The sequence below is a fragment of the Charadrius vociferus genome, unplaced genomic scaffold, assembly GCF_000708025.1.
Source record: "Charadrius vociferus isolate BGI_N301 unplaced genomic scaffold, ASM70802v2 scaffold15, whole genome shotgun sequence".
Lineage (NCBI taxonomy): Eukaryota > Metazoa > Chordata > Aves > Charadriiformes > Charadriidae > Charadrius > Charadrius vociferus.
In genome coordinates, this window is record NW_009650064.1 from 752,914 (window position 1) to 772,230 (window position 19,317).

The 19,317-nt window shown below is 36.4% G+C and overlaps 1 protein-coding gene across 1 annotated transcript in view; it reads left to right on the plus strand.

Annotated features, from left to right (window-relative positions):
- Window positions 1-19,317, plus strand: part of ANGPT1 (angiopoietin 1) — a 163,664-nt gene that overhangs the window by 84,999 nt on the left and 59,348 nt on the right. The window contains exons 4-5 of the mRNA XM_009891800.1: window positions 2,183-2,415; window positions 18,705-18,832. Coding sequence (XP_009890102.1) covers window positions 2,183-2,415; window positions 18,705-18,832 — 361 coding nt within the window. The remainder of the gene's footprint in view (window positions 1-2,182; window positions 2,416-18,704; window positions 18,833-19,317) is intronic.

The window sequence follows — 19,317 nt, forward strand, 5'->3', positions numbered from 1 at the left end:
CATTTTCAATGGGCTGTAAGATGTCAGAGTGGGATGTGGCCACACCTAGCATGCATTCTATCACAGGCTGTGCCCAGGGCCCACCTTGTTCCTTTCCAAAGCACATCGATATAACTTAAAGTCTATCAGAAAAGTTAAAATCTAGACTCAAAATGAGTATTTCAATAATTTCCATGAAAAGGTTGAGAGAACTGATAAAATTCACATAGAACTTTTTTTTTTTTTTGAACAGTATTTTATGAGAAAAAACAGTTCCATCGGAACATTTTCAACCATTTCTGCCGAACTAAGCTAATTAGTCTGACCTTCTGCATAACAAAGCTTAAAGACTTCTGCATAAATATTCTCCAAAAAATCCATATGAGTGTAGAGCATAAAGGCATTGTGTTTGATGTTAGAGTTCAAGTGATGAAAAAAATAATCTACAGGTCTGGTAAGGTATTAAAATAATTTATTGTCTTTGGCTTCAAAATCCATGCTTTGTTTCAGATTGAAACTTTCTATCATCTGATTCCAGTCCACTGAATCTTGTTATGCTTTCATTACTAATTAATGAGCCTTTAAGAATGAGATATCATGTTCCCCTTTGCATTTGAGACCCCATGAAAAAGTGTTTTCCCTTCCCATCTTTTCTCCCCCCCTCCTTTACCCAGATCTTTCTGGTTTTCACAGAACTAGATATGTTGATATTACATAGTACATTTTCTTCAATATTTTTCTAAGTCCCACATTTATAACATTTCAGAAAAAGAGATTTGCTGCTTGACTCCTTTTATTTAAAAAAAAAAAAAAAAAAAGAAGAAAAAGTGTTATATTACTCTAGCTTGTACAGCAAATCCAGGGCCTGAATTTAATCTTTGAATTGTTATCATTTGTAACAGCTCATATTAAGGCACTGTGATATCTAGTAGAAACAACTCCATATGGATTTAATTACATTCTTCAGTTAGGTTAAATGACCTGAAATTATGCAGGCATTTTGCCACTGATCTATTATCCAGAAGTAAAAACAAAGGTGGGGGGAGAGTGCAAATAAATAAAACCTAAGACTGACTTGAACAGGAAGCAGTTTGTTGGCAAGTTGGTAACCACCAGTTGGTTTATGGGCATGAGAAACACCTCTTTTGGCATTTACAGTAGAATTACTGAAGAGAAAGTAGCAGAGGGATTGAATTAATTTCTTTATCTAATATTAATAAAATCTTTCTGCTTAAACTCCCACCACAGCATCAAAGCACTGGCCTGAAAAAAGTTATTGTTCACTGTTGACAGATATTAGCTGTCCTTTATGTCTACGACTCCCCTATGCTTCTAGATATAATCTGGCATGCCTTTGATCTTTGTAAATTGTACACTTCTGACTCAGGACAGAGAGGGCACTAGAAAAAGAATATTAGTCAGGAGAAAGTGTTTCCACATATGTGCGAAATTATTCATAAAAATTGATGTAAGCAGGTCACATAGTATGACTCCAAACAGTTTTCTGTCTGAGGAGACTTTTGAGGAACCACACAAGGCATGGGGAGCGGAATATCTATGTGGACTCAAGGCAAGCAAGGGAATCCTCTCTTAAAATGCAAACTTCGGATTTATCTTTTGGGGAGAAAGTAGTATTCTTAATGTGAAAGCAGATACCGTTCATCTGGTGCACAGTTCCTTTACCAGCTTCACAGACCACATCAAATGTTACTGTTACTGTGGGATCCATATCCTTTGGTGGTGCTCCATAGCTCCTAATGCTTGTCTTCCACTCAGTGGTAAGGCTCTTCACAAACTCTTCCTTAGTTTATCCCCGATTTTTGTCTCTTACCATATTCACTCATCCATACTACCAATGATGTCCTCTTTGATGCCCTCCTTTGCCTACCTTTGGCTTTTCTGCCTAAATTTCTATATACAAATGTGTTACCGGCCTATGCTTATGCTCTTGGATGGGTGTAACAACTGGATACGCAGTTCTAGGCAATTTACTCTAAGCACTACAGCGTGCAAAAATCACGAAATGGAATGTTAAAGAGCAATTATATTTGGCTGTTTGATAGAGGAATCAATGGACTGAATTAGTAGATGTGACATTTTTATGTACTGAATTCTACGGTGAAAAATAAAATAATTCTGTTTTCTGTATTAATAAATATGTTGGCATGAAATAATATCTATTAATTGTTTTATTTCACTTTAGTTTACTTGAACACAGAATTTTAGAAATGGAAGAAAGACATAAAGAGGAGCTGGACACTTTGAAGGAGGAAAAAGAGAACCTACAAAGCTTGGTCACACGACAAAGCTACATAATCCAGGAACTAGAGAGGCAGTTAAACAAGGCAACAAGCAATAACAGTGTCCTGCAGAAACAGCAGCTTGAATTGATGGATACAGTTCACACTCTAATCACCCTCTGTTCCAAGGAAGGAGGTAAGAAAGTAACATTATAAAACATTAGAAGTGCTAAGAAATTTCTTCTGCAGTAAATCCTCAATTTTGGAAAGGCAGAACTTAATGAGCTTATTCCAAGAAAGAACACAATATTATAATTGAGCACAAAAGAGCTGATGAGAACCCACAAATGAAATAAGGTTCAGACAGGGCTGAGGCTGACCCATGTACTGATGGCCATTTTTTATTTTTTTGAATTTAACATCATTGAATTGTAATGCCTTGACCATAGCTGACATACGCCATAATTCCACTGACTTCACATTAGCAATACTGATTTTTCCTCTGAGCATCTCTGTCCTTCTACTGGGAGTAATCCAAACAACTGTGGATGTTAATTTTGTATATGACTGGTTTTCTACATATTACTCTAGGCTTCCTTTACAGTCATTGGAGAGAACAGGGTACAAAATGAAGGAAAGTAACCCAGAACTTTATACATATATACGGGTTATAATGTTGATGAACTTGGATGTAGGCACTGATGGTGCTGTAGACATCCAAAAGATTAATCCCTTCTCTTGAATGAGATTTTATTTATAATAAGGGATCATTTTTCTTCCTTCTGCCTTGCTGCATTTTTTTCGTTTGTTTCTGGGTGCATTAGGCACACTACAAACACAAAAGAGAAATAATATCTTTTGAAAGAAGGGGTTGACAAAGACTCTAGGACAATTCTCCTCAAGTCTGCCTTTCTTAGTAAACAGGTTTCTTACAGACACTGAGAAAGAAATTCAGATAGGATTTGAGTTTTTGAGTGCTAAAGAAACTGCAGAATGTCTCTGGAAAGAAATTCCTTTCATCAGAACTGTTTAAGGGAGATGGGTGAATGGAGACCACTGTAAAGGACAGAAATAGGACACTGGAAAGAATAAACTAGTAAGTGCAGAAAACAGGGCAAAGTCATACAGAAGAGGGAAGAAGAAAAGGGAGGATATAAGAGAAAAGACATATGTGAAGAATAACAGCTAAAAGGGGATTAACAGCTGTGCCTGGTGTGGTATGAAGAGGGTTAAAAATACTGCGGGAAATAAAGTTGAGGAAAGAAAATAATATCCATCTGGGAAGAAGCCATCAAAACCCTTCTGAGAAAGGGTACAGGGTAAGCCTAGAGAGAAACTGTAGATGTGCAAACTGTGCTAGTCATTCAGTGAGTGTGGAAGTATGGATGAAAGAGGTCTGTGCAAGGTTAAGTACCAGCAGTCTAAAGAGCCCAGCATATTTGCTCATTGTAATTCTAGAGCTCTAAGTGCCATAAATTATCTAAAAAACAAAAAGCAAAAAACTAAACCCCCAAACAACAACCCTAGCCCGCTGGTCAAAACCTTGTCACCTGCATCATTTTTCAATGCTCTGTTTAAGAGGCAGAAGGACATATTAGATCATTCAAACTATTCCGCTCGAGGCAGTGTGGGTTTTCTCTCTATTATATATTCCCATGCAACTTGTGTGGCTTAAATCTGAACTGCTCCAGTGACGAGGATTACATCTCTTCCTTTGGAAGTGTTGCGTGCTTGGGCCGTGTTGATAGACTACTTTTTTTTTTTTTAAAAAAAAAACAACTCTTTTTCCCCCTCACGTTCATTCTAAATGTTCCCTTCTGCTTATTCTGTTATACTGTTCCCCAGCATTTTGAATTAAATAACATCCTTCATAGTAGGCTGTTCTCATCGGTAGAGAAACATTGTGATGCAATGCAAATCCTTTATTATGTTTTATGGTCTTTTGGCAAAGAAACCTGGCAAAGATGTGTCCAGGGTGTTCTAATAGAGCTCAGGAGTACTTTAAAATTAATATCAAAATGAAAGATATATTATTCTCATACAGAGATATACTGCAAGCTCTTTTTAAGGTTACAGACAGATTTTCTAATAATTTTGATTTTGATTCAAAGAAAATAAAACAAACAAACCAACATTTTTCTTAAACTTATTTTCCTCAGCTGCTTATAAGAATTTTGAGTGAGGATTACAGAAGTGAATGTTTAAAATTGGGCTCCTGAGTACAAATTCAGGTGCCTGAAAACCTGAATTTTCAGCAGGTTTTTTTACTTCTGAGGAACTGTGGAAGCAAAAGATGCTCAGCACAGTTAAATGCCTAAATATAATTTTAATAGCCTAACTCAAACTCTTGATTTTGGACTTTTTGCATATTAATATGTTTGGAATGTTCCTTGGATACCTTTTTTATTTAAAGAGAAGAATTTAAAGAGAAATAGTTGCAGAAATATTTCCACTTAACTACCTGTTCAAGCCTAGCTGACCAACATTTTTTGCTAAGTACATTCACAGCTGAAAAAGGAGCCAGAGAGCTTAAGTTAAAATAATAATATTATCCTGGAGCACAAGACCACTCTAATGAAGGCTGAATATTAAAGCATTTGGTTGTACCAAAAAATAATAGCAGCTGCAGTCTGTGCGAATACATGTTGAAGATGGAAAAGTATACACGCTGGAAGTTCAACTGGAGCTACTCTAAATTCACACAAAAATATGAAGTTTAGATAGTCTTACACAAGTCTCTATGCATACACTAATGTTCAAAACATAAAATATACTGTGAGAACTGGTGTTTATTTGGAGATAGAGAATAACAAAATGTGATACATAAATCAGTGACACCACTTCTGTCTTAATACTTTGGTAAACCTTAGTCATCTAATTTCATAAGGGATATAGCAGAAATGGAAATGGTCCAGAAAAGAATAGGACAATGGAAATAATTAGAAACCTGGAATGATTTCCATATGAGGAGAGAAAGCTGTAACATAGAGAACTATTAGATGTGAAAGAAGGTATGTGGGATGCTATTATGGGAGCACGCAAAATAACTAATTGTAGGGGGAAAAGGAACAACCAGTAACATTGAGATATATTTTCCACTGGTAAAAGATAGTACTTGATTAAGTTAAGTAAAGGTTGCTAGATATCATTGAGATTGATAAAGATTTTTGAATTATTAGAAAGTTGAAGAGCCAGCAAAGGATGGGTCACCTTAAAAACTTCAGGCTTTTAACTAGGGACACTCAGGTTTGAAAGGAAGCACAACCTAAGTGAGGCATCTGGTCTAGATAGCCAGATTATCAAAGATGAGTAATTCCTAAGGATGAACACAAGAGTTGAGAGAAATTGCAAAGTCTAAACCCTGCAGCATTTTGAGAATGGTTTTAAGTACTATTGTTGGGTTTTCAACCACAAATTAAAAATGTAAGTAGATATATTTTATATTACATGTAAGCCTTTATATTTTTAAAAACTATCATCAGTATCAAGAAACCTAAAAATCTCCCCAAAGAGAAGTCACAGATGGGAAAATTATGTTCTTCATTGTTTCAGGATTTTCCAATTTATGAAACTGAAACTAGTAATTTAAAAACTATTTTTTTTATAAAATAATAATAATACAGCTAAAAAAAAATTCATCTGAAACCAAGCTGGTGATAACCACTGTTTTTTGATTACGAAATATCAGATAAATTTCCTCCAGTAATGACATCATCATATCAGAAGATTTAGTTTTAGATAATTTAAATAAGTTGGGAAACTTTCAGAAGTTTGCCTGGTAGGAGCCTGTGAATAACATAGCTGAACAGTGTAGAGATACAGGGCTCAACAGAAACTGCTTTTGTTTAGTTTTACACTCTGAGAAGCTTAGCTACCATAGTCCTTAGTACTGAATGACAACCCTAAGAAATCTACTCTGGTACTTCCACTACTGCTAGACAAACTTTCAGAGAACTTCCAAAGGATATAAAGACAAATAAGGAAGAGAGAAAAGTAAGAGACAACCAAAGAATAAATTTTTAAAATATAGATGGACCTAAATACAAAATCCAGATCCCACTTTCAGTGTCAGTTTTGGTACAGACCAGTTTTGGGATACGGGCCACCTGTAAATCTTGGAATTGTTTGTGAGTTTGCTTTCCAAAATACCACCCACCTCTGTCCCAGTGTGAGTGATTCTCAGATTTCAGTTGCATATAATCCTTAAAATAGACACTCCAATAGGTCACAAAGCCTACAGAGAGTCAAATATATGCAGGATACCATGGGGACTCACATGTCTCCATTTTGGCCTGTGTCTGTGGCAAAACAGATTTGTCACATTGTTTATGTATTTTTTAGGCAGGGGCAACAAACTTCTCAGTGGCTGCCAATAAATTTCTAAAAAAGAATTTCTAAAAAAGCAGTATTTTTAGACACTAGCCTTCCAATTGAAATTATTGTTCATTATGGTGAAAGTTTAAAGTAACTTTTTAAAAACTAAGTAATGTCCAAATTCAAATACAGATACATGCTTGAAACTTTTACTTTTCCCCAGCAAAAGACAGAGAAATAGAAACATTGCGGTGAAGGCTTAGTTAATCACCATAGAGATTTTGCATTACTGTCTCCAAGACTGTAGAAATCTTTTACCTGTAGAAGATAAGAGTTGGATAGAGAACACATCATTTTTTGCAAAGATCGTAAAACATTTTGTGATTATTGTTTTCTTTAAACTGTTCATTCTTCATAATACTTTGAATATTGTTTTTCTGAGAACGGATAAAACATTTTGGCACATTGTTGTCACTGTCAAGAAATAAATGTGTAACAGTAACTAGTTTAGTGACACTTTCTAAGCTTCTATATCAGAAAAATTGCCTATGAAAGGGATATGTAGTGCTAGGTAGAGAGTCATGCAGATATTACTCAAAAAGTAAAATGCAAGGAATACACTACAAATTATGTTAAGCAATAGATAATATCATCATCAAAGAAGCATATACAAGTTCAAACCAAGTAATTTAGAAATTGTATTGGTCCAGTGAGAAATTACTATTCAAGGCAAACATCAGAAAATGTGCCCAGTCAAAAGTCACATATATTTTCAAATACATTGTCCTTTTATTATTTTGTTTTCCAGTTGAAGAAAATAGATTTAGAGTGTCTATTGTGTTAACATTAATTTACATAACTTAGGATAGCTGCCCAAGTCCTCCCACCCACAGGGTGAGGGAATGTAAAAATTCAATGGGAAAGTATATTTAACCATAAATTTGTTTTCCTTTTCCTGTTTTTTATGTTGTCTGTCAGACTGCGTAACAACATACCTTGTTAAAGTGTTTGGTCTAAACTTGTGTACTTCAGAGGACTAATGGAACAGTAGAGAAAGTTTTGTCATGAATGTCTGGGTTTGTGACCTCCAAGTAGGAGAGAAATGAAGCATTAGCTTCCTCTTGAATGCTGACAAGAAGCTAGGCTTAATTCTCAAAATAATACACATATATGCTAGGAATTTACCTCCCCGGAAGTGCCTATTGAATTCATGAAGTAAATAACATGGTTAGTGGCTCTGGCATTTCTGAAGAGGTATAAATCTTCTCGGTTATGGGTAGCTTTCATATTTTAGAAAATTGTACAGGAAAAATAAATATCTCCAAAAATTTATTTTAATGGAATTTGCATTTTTAAAAGGCATAGCAATTAATTTATTCAAAACGTTAAACACTAAATAGTGTATTCCACTTCTTAGACCACATTTGTTACGATGTTAAAATTTGTGCTGAAGCGAAGAGAGTGAAAACAGAATGAGAACTTCAAAGCAATGACCTGAAGGTTACAGGCACAGGGGAAACTCCATTGACATAAGCAGAATTACCCCAGCAGTGATGCTGGCCTACTTCATTAGAAAGACTTCAAAGACACCTTATATAATACAAGCTAGTAGTTTTAAAAAAATAAAATAAAATCCCAGTGGGAACCCCAGGGTAGAATAACAGATTCAGGTGTCCTGAAAGGTAATTTTAAATCTTAATGTTTGGACTGTGTTCAGCAAGACAACATTTCTATATTATATAGACTCAGCCATATATTGGAATACAATAACAAGGATATTTTAATCTAATACGTTTTAGACAGTAGTGTAGAAGAATAAGGTTGTGTTATACAGTTCTTGGTCATTTTTGTTCTGTGCATGGAAATAATAATATTGGTACTCATCTGAGATGTATTTTGACGTAACAGCATGTTTTGTCTGGTACCATTTCCCTAACTATATCTTTTAATTTCTTAAACACTTGCCTCCTGTTTGTACCTCTTCGTTGACGTTGCTAAGGTTTTTTTCAACATGATGAAACATAACCAGTGAGGCAGAAACCTAGAGTATGGCATATCAGTCACTTTGTTATTTTTCTTCTGGAACAGAGAAACAAACAAAATAAGAGTTTTTCTAGATGCACAGAAGTTTCTGCCAACTTTGGCTGCAAGTTGAGGTGGAGCAGGAGTGTGCTTGAAATATGGTTATAAGAAAAGAATGTATGAATAAAGTGACAGACATTTTTTTTCCTATACCTAAAATTGCATTTTTATTAGCAATGTGTTATAACATACTGCAATGTAATAACAAAACAGGATGCTTTTCATCTATGATCTCTATCAGAAAACGTCCACCAGCAACTCACAAAGCTCACTATTATAAAGATGCATTCCTCTTTTTGGTCTGCCTTTATATTTTGAAAGCTAGGAAAAAAATTAATCTTAATTTTACACGTACTGTCATGGAAGAGGGATACATATTAGTGCTGCTATTTATATGATTTTTATCTACATTGCGACAGATTAATTTTATATTCTTATTTTATAAAACTAAATAAATAAGAATATTAATCCCAAATCATCATGACTGAAAAATAACAGTGCTTTCATACCTTGCTTAGGCAAGGATACCTTAATTTCCAAGTTATGATGTATAATAAAATGCAACAAAGACTATTAGCTAGGATCAGGCCAGACTTTGGTTTAATAGAGATTCAGTACTAAAATAAGTCAATTTGAATGTGCAGCGTTTGACATTTATGTCAGTGAGAAAATACTGAAACTCTTCAAAACAGAATTGGGTTTTACCATATTTTAGCCCTATTACCTTATTGATGGTCACAGCAGGAGTTCAATATTTATTAGTACTGAAAAATTAATCCTTTAAGTACATATTTTTACATTTAAATTCTTGATTGTTAATATTGAAATCAATTACCCACCCTCAGTCATAGAGTATACATCAGTGCCAAATCTCTCTTCACTCTGCTTTACAAAAATGGTATTATTCACTCACACCAATGATATTACAGGGGATATCAGCATATATAAACCAACTAACAACACTGCCGGTGTCACCCAGATGGCTTGTTAGTGAAAAATTTCTTTGTATGCATACCATTCTTCAGCTGGAATCACTAAATGCACATTAGGGTGCCTGTGTGGAAAAATATAAATCAATTAAAGAAGTATGGACACTAGAAATATTAAACAAAGCCAATGGTTTAATCTCTCTTGTAGCAGTTCATGAAAGACTTCTTTAGTTCTCATCTCTCAGTGAATGGCTGGTTACTCGCAAAATTGCTGTCTCAAACAGAAACTATTAAGGAACTATATTGCAGCTGGATAATTAAGTGTCTTTATCTCTTTGTAAATGGGCCATAAGGCATGCTATTTCAGCTCACTAATGAGGACCACTTTATGGTATTCCTAAGTGATGTCTTTCAAATGCACAGTGAATCGAAGTATTATTGTTTTTACCGGTCACTAAAGCTGGATTTATTGGGAAACAAATTTGATAACTGTTGATAATTTATTAGGTAGTAAATAATTATGCCCTGGAGAGGGTGAAAACTCACTACGTTAACATCGTTTTCCAAGACAGAGTCAATTCCTGCAGCACCATAGGAGGGAAATTCTGCTTTAAATAGCTTATTTAATAAGTAGTTGGACAGCTTGAGTGCTCTTGCTATGCAATTGTTTGCCTTCCTTACTTCAGACTCTTAAACAGTGTGTGGGAGGGAAAAGTAATATTCTGTTAGTTGCTAAAACATTTCTGTAAATGTTAATGGGAGGCGTCGAATTGGCTACACCTTTTCTCTTTGCTCCCCACCTTAAAAATATGGAACTGAAATTCCTGTATCTAATAGACCTTGGTGATCCTAATGAATCTGAGACTGGACTAGTTCTTAGGCTGGTATAATCATCATAAACATTATGAAGAAGTTTTTCACTTTAAGGGTGGTAAGGCACTGGAACAGGTTGCCCAGAGAGGTTGTTGAGGCCCCATCCCTGGAGGTGTTCAAGGCCAGGCTGGATGGGGCTTTGGGCAACCTGGTCTAGTGGGAGGTGTCCCTGCCCATGGCAGGGGGGTTGGAACTCGATGATCTTCAAGGTCCTTTCCAACCTAAACCATTCTATGATTCTATGATCATAGCCCTACTAACTGCATTTCAGCATGGGTGGGTAGTTATGATGGTTTGTACCTAAGAGAGATTTGCACATCCATTCAGGCTGCCCACATGCAGTAGGTGATCCGCACACAGCCCCCAAGGCCTAGGGATTGATGGTGAAGGGGCTATTTTTGCTTTTGTCGTTGCTCCTTGGAAACAAAATCCTTCCCCTTCTCCATCCAGTCTAGTGATTGTAGGGTCACAGGTTGACTCAGATCATTGAGCTGCTCCAGTGGAATAATAAACCTGTATAACAAACAACAAAACAAAAGAAACCAAGTAAAAAAAAAAAAATGCCCCAGCCTGTCTCTTCCCTTCCTCCCTTGCACCAAACCAAAACACTTTCTGCCAGATCTTCTATAAGCTGATTCATTCTGTGGCTTTGGGGACAGTCCTCAGCCAACAGAAATGGGAAGAGCAGCACTGCTCACTGCCATTGCATTGCAGTTCGTGTTATGAGTAAGTTCTCCTTTAGACATTAAAAATGTGTGTGTGTGTGTATATATATATTTACTTATACTGCCATAAAATCTGAACACTTAAATGAAGACCAGCGTTGCCCACTCTAATCATTCAGCAGACAGGCATGCCTGAGGAAGGAATTCTACACTTCTGTTTTGTCCCACCTTCTAAACTACCCATGTAAGTTCAAACTAAGCTCCCAAGGAAATCTTGATTGAAAGATGCAGGAGGGGCTACTTGCCTGGCAATGGTCAAAATGAAAGTGGTATTTTATAAATTACTACAAAGGAAAAGAAAGGAAATCAGAAAAAGTTTTACCACAATATAATTCATGATGTGCTCAAATACTGTACAAAATACCATATCCCAGGTCTCAAAAAAAGAAAAAGAAAAAAAAAAAAGGAAACAAAATGAAAAAAAGATGGAAAAATCTACAAAGACAGATGATCAAAGATGTGAAATAGCATACATTGACTAGAGAGATACTGACTATCAGAGATACTTCAGGCAGTGTAAAAGATAATAGAAGGAGAATGCAGTAAAAATCGTAAGTGGCTTGTAGAGCATGGATATAGAGTTACTGACGCTTTCAGCTAAGAACGAAGGGTCAACAGCTGAAATACACTGGTTGAAAGCTAACAATGGGAGATTGTCCTTCACATGGTATGTGGATGAGAAATGGGTTCCTTGGTATGAGATGCTGTGAATGATTAAAATTCATGTGACTCCAAAAAAACAACTGGAGAAATTAATGGAAGCAAATTCTTTCAAAGCCTATTAAATATACAGATATTACATCTGACAGAGGAAGCGCCTATGCTGTAAATTCCTGGATATGCTTGCCTGCTCTTCTGCTGTTCTCCAGTCATCTGCTTTGGACATCTATTCCTACTGAAGGCTCTTTTTTTGGGCCAGTTGTTAGCCCAGCCCTTGTAAAACCTTAGGGTCTTACTGGAGAGGGAAAGGCCTAAAGGGAAAAGAAAATAAGGACAAAATAAGTAATTGTGAGAGTGCAAGCAAAAAAGAAAACAAGACCAGTGAGGGTTAAAAACCTGGTGAGGAAGCCTGATGACTTCTAGGGCCTCTGATTCTGGAGACTGAACACCGGAGAGGCTGAAGCGGCAATGTAACCTGGTATAGCCACTCTCCTAACTTCATTTGGGATTAATGGGAGCCTTGAAAATAAAATTTTATAAATCAGAATCTGCAAATTTATAATCTATAAACTTAATAGCAATAGTTCCCAGAACAGAAATAATTTATTCCAGTGTGTCAAAATGAAGTTTTTTCCCAATTTGCCTTTGGCCAGCTCTTTTTGTCAAATTAAGAGCAATCTCACAAAGAAATATTACTTTGAAAAGCATTTTAGTGAGTGAATACTTTACTGGAAGGAATATATATGTCCAAACTCCATTCCTAAACTTTATCACAGCTCCCTAAGAAACAAACGTGCATACACAAACATGCACAAACAATGACTTATCTGAGAAGACTGCTGGACTCCAAGACATCCAGAAGCAGCTTTCATATTACTATCCCCCTCCCTTTCTTTTTTAAGATGATATTCAGGTTTTGTGGAGATGAAAATAAAACATAGTATTAATACAGGAGGAAATAAAGTTGACATTGGAGAAAGTTTTGAATCAGGTAGTGGTAGTTTGCCTTCATAATAGTTTAGGATTTGGTACTAAATGCGAATAAGTTCACATTAAAACTTTAACTAGGCTAGATGCATAAAAAGTTCCTGATGTTTTATCAATAATAAATAACTGCAATATTTTTTTAATTTCATACCTCTCAATGGATTGTAATTTCCTAATTCTTTTGCACTTTAGCTATATTGGTTGACAGTAGTACCTTTAATAATCCAGAAATACTTTTTGGAAAGGAAAAACACGTAGTATGTATTATGTACCTGAACAGTCTAGAATCCAGAAAGCACACTTTTCAAGTACTTTTTGACAGGGACACAAATGTGCTCCTACACAGCTATCTTTTTAGTTTGTAGGCAACACTATGGTTATCTGGAGAACATATCTGACTTGAAGTCGGCCACCAGGTTTGTGCCTTTCTCTGTGGTTTGTGTAAGAATTGCAGCACAACTGTGTTGTCACAGGATTGTCTTGCTGCAGGGAATAGTGTCACATCACAGCCAGCTATTAGGTTGCAGTTTAATGTTTGTTCTCAAGTGGAGATTAGTGTATGCAAGACTGGGCCACTGAAGCAACAGGCTACACCTCTGGCCCTAAGTCAGCAAAAACTGAGGGGCTGTGACTCTCTGCATATTTTTCCTCCTCAAAACAAAAATAATCTTCATCCTTTCTCTGTCAGATCTGTTTGTGGTTCCCGCTGCTAAGTCTGGGAACATATATACATGTACGGGCCATGTTCCAGGCCTCCTCACTGGGGACATTTGACTGACATCCTTTTGATAACATTAGCAAACAGTTTCTGATTTGATTCTCTGCGAGCCAGGCGCTATTTGCCATCATAACTGGAACTGTGGTGGTGCACAGCAGCTGCACCCAAATGGCTGGGAAAGAGGTCAGAGATACAGCGTCTCATAGAAATGGAGGATTCCCCACCATGTGTCTGGAACCATGACAAGATCGAGGCAAAATTTATTTTGCAGTCTGGATCTAGACAGAAGCTGCCATTTGGTAGTCCTTGAATGACCCTGTCCTGGAATGCTGCAGTTATAGGTAAAAGCCATCAATTTACAACCTTCTCCTTTCCGATTTTTTAGAAGCTGCTCATTTGGGGACATAAATTTTCACTTCAGATGTTTTTGATAGAGCAGCTAAAAGTTAGGTCAATTCTGTTTGCCAATAAGATATGGGGAGAGACTTTTCCTTCCTGGCTTCAAAAGCATGAAGAGGTTTTTCTTTTAATGTGTTTTGGTATGTATAGTGATTATCAAGTCCTATAAGAAAATTAGATCCATGTAAATAAAACATTAAAAAAATGAAAATATAATAATTCACTAAGACACTAGAGAAATCTCTGCATATCTGTCGAAATAAGTCACTATCATACAAAAAATCCCAACAGCTGCCTTCCATTTGTTGGCGGTATCACTAAAGGACATAAGACGCTAGTGATTAATTCAGTCTCAAATGATTTCACAGATATGGCAGTTCAGATCTTAAATAATTTCATAAATATGAATGTGATTCTATTGATTCAGTCAACATAATGAACTGAAGTTCAACATTCTTTATTGCTTACAGACAAACAGCATTATCTCTGATGGAGACTTGAAAAGCAATGAGATAATATCTTAATTTTCTCAAAAACAATCAGAAATCTCAATTAAAAAACTATATTATTTTTAATATTTTTTTTTCTAGAAGAGATGAAATTACATCATTTTGATACAGCTAGGAAAAAACATAAATATTGTATGTTTTAAATTTCATATTCCTAGAGGAGAACTTCAGATTACTAAATATTTCAGAAGCCATTTATTCTTAGTAGTCAGTTTGTATTTCTTTAAACCCAGGCAGAAAAGCAGGCATCCTTCATCTGTGATAGCTGTTAGGAACCAGTAAACTGATTTACTAGTGACTTATTTTCATGACTGATAGCAGAAAAATGGTCTCACCCTACACAGAGGCACACACAACTAACAATCAGTTAAGGGATTTTCCTGACCATTGCTTTGGGAAAAAGGCCCTACATGTCTAAGCTTTCTCACTTACAAGCTCCAGTAACCCTTTCTAACAAAACTGAAGAGGCTACAACCTCGGGTGCTGAACCTGGTGTTCTACTGAAGGTTAATTCCCTGTTAGGAGCAGTAGAACAGTTGCTCAGCGCTGGCAGTTCACAGCCTCTGGGTTAAAAGAAACCGCATTGATTTGGGTTCTTGTTCCTCCACGGGGCCGCAGAGTAGTTGCGTTGCCAGGGCTGTTGCCTCTACATGGGAGCGGCTATCTGATAGAGCTTTGGAAAGTTATGGATGGTACCTGCTGTGTTGTCTGGACTCAAATCATCGTCCAGCGCATTGAAGCAAAGAAACAGCTGAAAGACTGATAACCAAAAGAAATAATTCATCAAGTAGGGAAGCACAGGTAGTGTAGCCCAAGGAGAAAGTTATTGGGTTAAAAATTAACCAAAATACTTTCGGAAGTGCAATGAAAGAAGAACTTATTTCTCTTGTTAATTCTCCTTCTGTTCAGGAAAGCAGGATTTTCCACATAAGCATCATTGCTTCAAAGGAGCATGATTTCATCCACAAAAGGCAATCAAAAGAACCCTTCAGGGCTTCAAATTTTGGCTAAGCTTTCAGGTTTAAAAAATGATAATATTATTTTGGTTGACGTAGACTTATCTTTTTCTTCAGGTACATAAAACTCTGGCTTAAACACTGTATTTGAAAATAGCCAAACTGACATTAGGAATCTGTTTAAAGTCAATGTAATGGCTACGTATTTTGTTTTAGAAGTACTTTATTTGCACCTTGTTACTTTTTTAAAAAAATATTTAGACATCTACCACATGTGAGTCTATGCATCGTTCAGAAACTTCACTTGATGTATAAAGGATTCAAGGTCTATGTAATGTTAGAGAAAAAACAGTCTGGATCTATAGTAGGTAGAAGTGGCTTGGAAATTGTATGGAATATTAAGTTAGAAAAACAACAGCAAACCATAGAAAAAACATATTTTACCCTAAAAGAACATTACCAGTAACATTCCTGAGTATTAATTTTCTGATAACTCTGGGCTGTTCTTGCAAGTTACAGTCTGATGTATTAAGAAAAACTGAACTTTGCGCTGGTCATGCTTAATATACTGTGCTGCAATCTGTAATAGTTCAGCTCCTTCACAGGGAGCTGAGCTTTACTTCCAGTGGGAGCACCAGCTTCTGAGAGAGGGATGAGAGGTACCCCGAAAAGCCATTCTGGCTACAGTGGTTCGCTGAATAGAACCCACTGCTGCAAAAGAAGGGTACTTGATTACCTAGTCTGTAGGAAATTAACACATTTGCTGTCTGTGATCTCAGGTATATCAGCTGTCTGATACAGAGATGGAAAGAACTGGGCATTCTATGGCATCTATCTGTCCTTCATCTCTTCCATCAACAGCAGTTTTACTGGAGTTTTTTTATAGTCCTTAAGAATAAGGAAAAAATATTTCTAAGTATGCTTCCTAAAGATCCATTTCCTTAGAAAATTGTTTTCAAATCTGTTCTAATTAGTGTGAAATCAAAATCTTACCTTGTTTTAAGTTTAAATAATATGAACTTTAGGATATACTCATGATTTTTTTTTGTCTAACTTTCCATTAAAAATGAACCAAATTCAAATTTCCATGATTGACTCTTAAGTAGTTACTTCCAAGTGGTTTTCAATGTGTGTATAACAGTTAAAGAGAGGTGAAATAATCTCACTACATGTAGATATTAAAATACAAGTACTTTAAGACTCGAGGAAATGAACACTCTGCCTCTGCACAACTATATATATTTTTTAGACAAGAGAGACTGATGCCTGCAGTTGAAACAACAGTATTAGAGAAATTCAGGCCAGGAAGAATGGATCTAATCTAAAGCCCCTGAAATCAATGAGAAGCTTTGCTTTAACTCCTCTAGGCTTTGGCTCCAGCCCCAAGTAATTATTCAAGTTGGACTTTGGCCACTGATACTAACGCCATCTGCTTACAGGAAAGTACCATGAAATCTTTAATTAACTCAAATCGTGCAGGCCTCAGTTCTATGACTTATCTAAAAAATGGCACCTTTGAGAGGGCACTGTTGGTGTGTACCTTGCTGAGGACCTCATTCCCTGCCATCTCACGGGGGAGCGTGTCATCTACTGCGTTGCCAGCACTACCTTTTCCACATATGGCCAAGTTTAAAAGCCATTGATTTTCCAATTGAAGTTCATACGCAAGTATATGAACCAGGTTTTATTTTTATTGATGGTGTTGGATAAAACTAATAAATATGCAGCAAATACATGGAAAGGGGGAAGTAAGAGGGTTTTGTTTGCTAAAATAGAATTTTAAAACAAAAAAATAAAATACATACAAGGGGAAAAAAAATATATGTGTAAAATGTCTACCTAGAGAGCAGGATAGTCTTTCAGTTCAGAATTGGATTTCTCACTATTTAACTATTTTCATCTTTTCACAGAATCACTGAGGTAAAACGTTTAACCTTTCTCTTCCTCAATTTCCCCATCTTTGAAATGGTGTTAATGCCAATTGATCTGGCAGGAGTTTCCAATCCTGAAATACTGATTTGAAGTGTTCAAAGGGGAGATAGTATATCAGTCTACGAAACCTTGGCATTATTGCACACCATCTTATGGCCTGGCTAGTCCCACGTGCTGTGCAAGACCGTTGCTTTTTTACACACCACTGTTGTTAGGCACCAGCTTTGCAGCACAGGCCACTTCACCGAGACTGAATAAGGCGTAGTCCCTTTTGTACCTATAATTCACATTTTCAAGCCAAAAATGAAAAAGTTGTGTCTGTCACCAGACGATGAGTGTGTCTGGAGGACTTAAATATTGTTTCCTTATTGTAGGGATTAATGAAGTGCTGGCCCGAGCCCTGCACAGCACTTAAGGACATGTTTAACTTTAAGAATCTGAGTAGACTGATGGATTTCCATGGGAATACTGATGTGCTTAAAGTATGTGTTGTTGGAATGAAGTCATATCCTTCAGTAACGTGTGGGGTCATGCTACTTTTATTTGTGAAAGTGAAGGAACACTCTCAGATGTTACTCCTTCTACAGGGAATCTCCTGGTTGTTCCAAGACTGGGATCCTCAAATGTCTTGTCCTCCCGTTTTCTCAGTCCAGGCTCATATATGTGGTCTGTCTGCAGTATACACAATCAAGATCTGCACTGATGTTCTAGCATTAATTGTTTTCCTGTTCTGAGCCAAAAATAAATTCACTAAAACATGACTCTAAACAACTGACTTCAGTAGCACCGATTTTTTTTCTTTTTTCTAATAATTTTATCTAGTAACTTTTATGTATGTAGATACGAAAATCAGGTAATTCTCTACCAAAAAAAATAATCTTAAGCAAACATCTCCCTTGCCCCAAACCTCTAGGCAGCTCAAAAGGCAGTACCTCATGGAGGAAGGGCACAAGCTCTTTCCTTCCAGGGTTCTGCCTTGCTGTCTTAGGTGAGCATCTGGATCAGATCACGACACTGAACAAGATTGTCCGCCTCCGTGTGCCATCTCTGGGGCATTCTTTGGCAGCCTCCCAGATACAGCTTGAGTCAGGGGTAACACCTGCAGTTGCACAGACCTTTGCAGTCAGAAGGAATGTGCTGTGTTCACCTCTCAGTAGACAGGATGCTCTGTTAAGTTATTTGCATCATGACTTTCTTCTGCTGGTGCCTACTCTGCCATTTGTCTGAAAGCTTCATACTTTCTTTAATAGAATTTACCAAACGCATTGTGTAAGGACAATAGTGCTGTTATTACTGTGTATGTTTAAAAGGAATACAATGTGCAAAAGTGGACTTTCTTGATACAGAAATGCTTAAAATTGCTATTGTAACTTACATTATCATGGGGTTTTTGTTTTGCAGTTTTACTAAAGAATGCGAAAAAGGAGGAAGAAAAGCCTTTCAGAGACTGTGCAGATGTATACCAGTCTGGTTTTAACAAAAGTGGGGTCTACACTATTTATATTAACAATGTGTCAGATCCTAAAAAGGTAAAGTAAATTTTTGGTTTATTTTCTTATTTGTTAACATGATGTTATTGTGGCCTTAAAGGAGCATTTAAAGCCTTTATTGAAGTTCTCGTTCTGCAAAATGTTGTACTGGTATAAATAACCTGGTTTGTATTCATTCTTGAAAAAAATACAGTTGAGTGAATAAAATGATAAACTGTATTATTCCAGACATTCCTCTTTCTCACTGACAGAGAATCCTTCCTAAGTTCCAACATACATTCAATAGTTGACTCACTTCCTCCCAATTGGCAAGTTCAGTTGAATCAGACTATGACCGCAAATAAATCTGCGATAAAGTTTAGAAGAGAATTAGTAAAGCGCTATAATGAGAAAGCTGATGGCAAGATTATCTGGTAGCACAGGGAAAGAAATAGCAGAATGAGCAGTTTTTAAAGATAAAGATTTACAAAAATCCTCTTCTCTTGTAGGGAGCAGGGAAGAGTTTTTTTGGCTGTAAATAACAC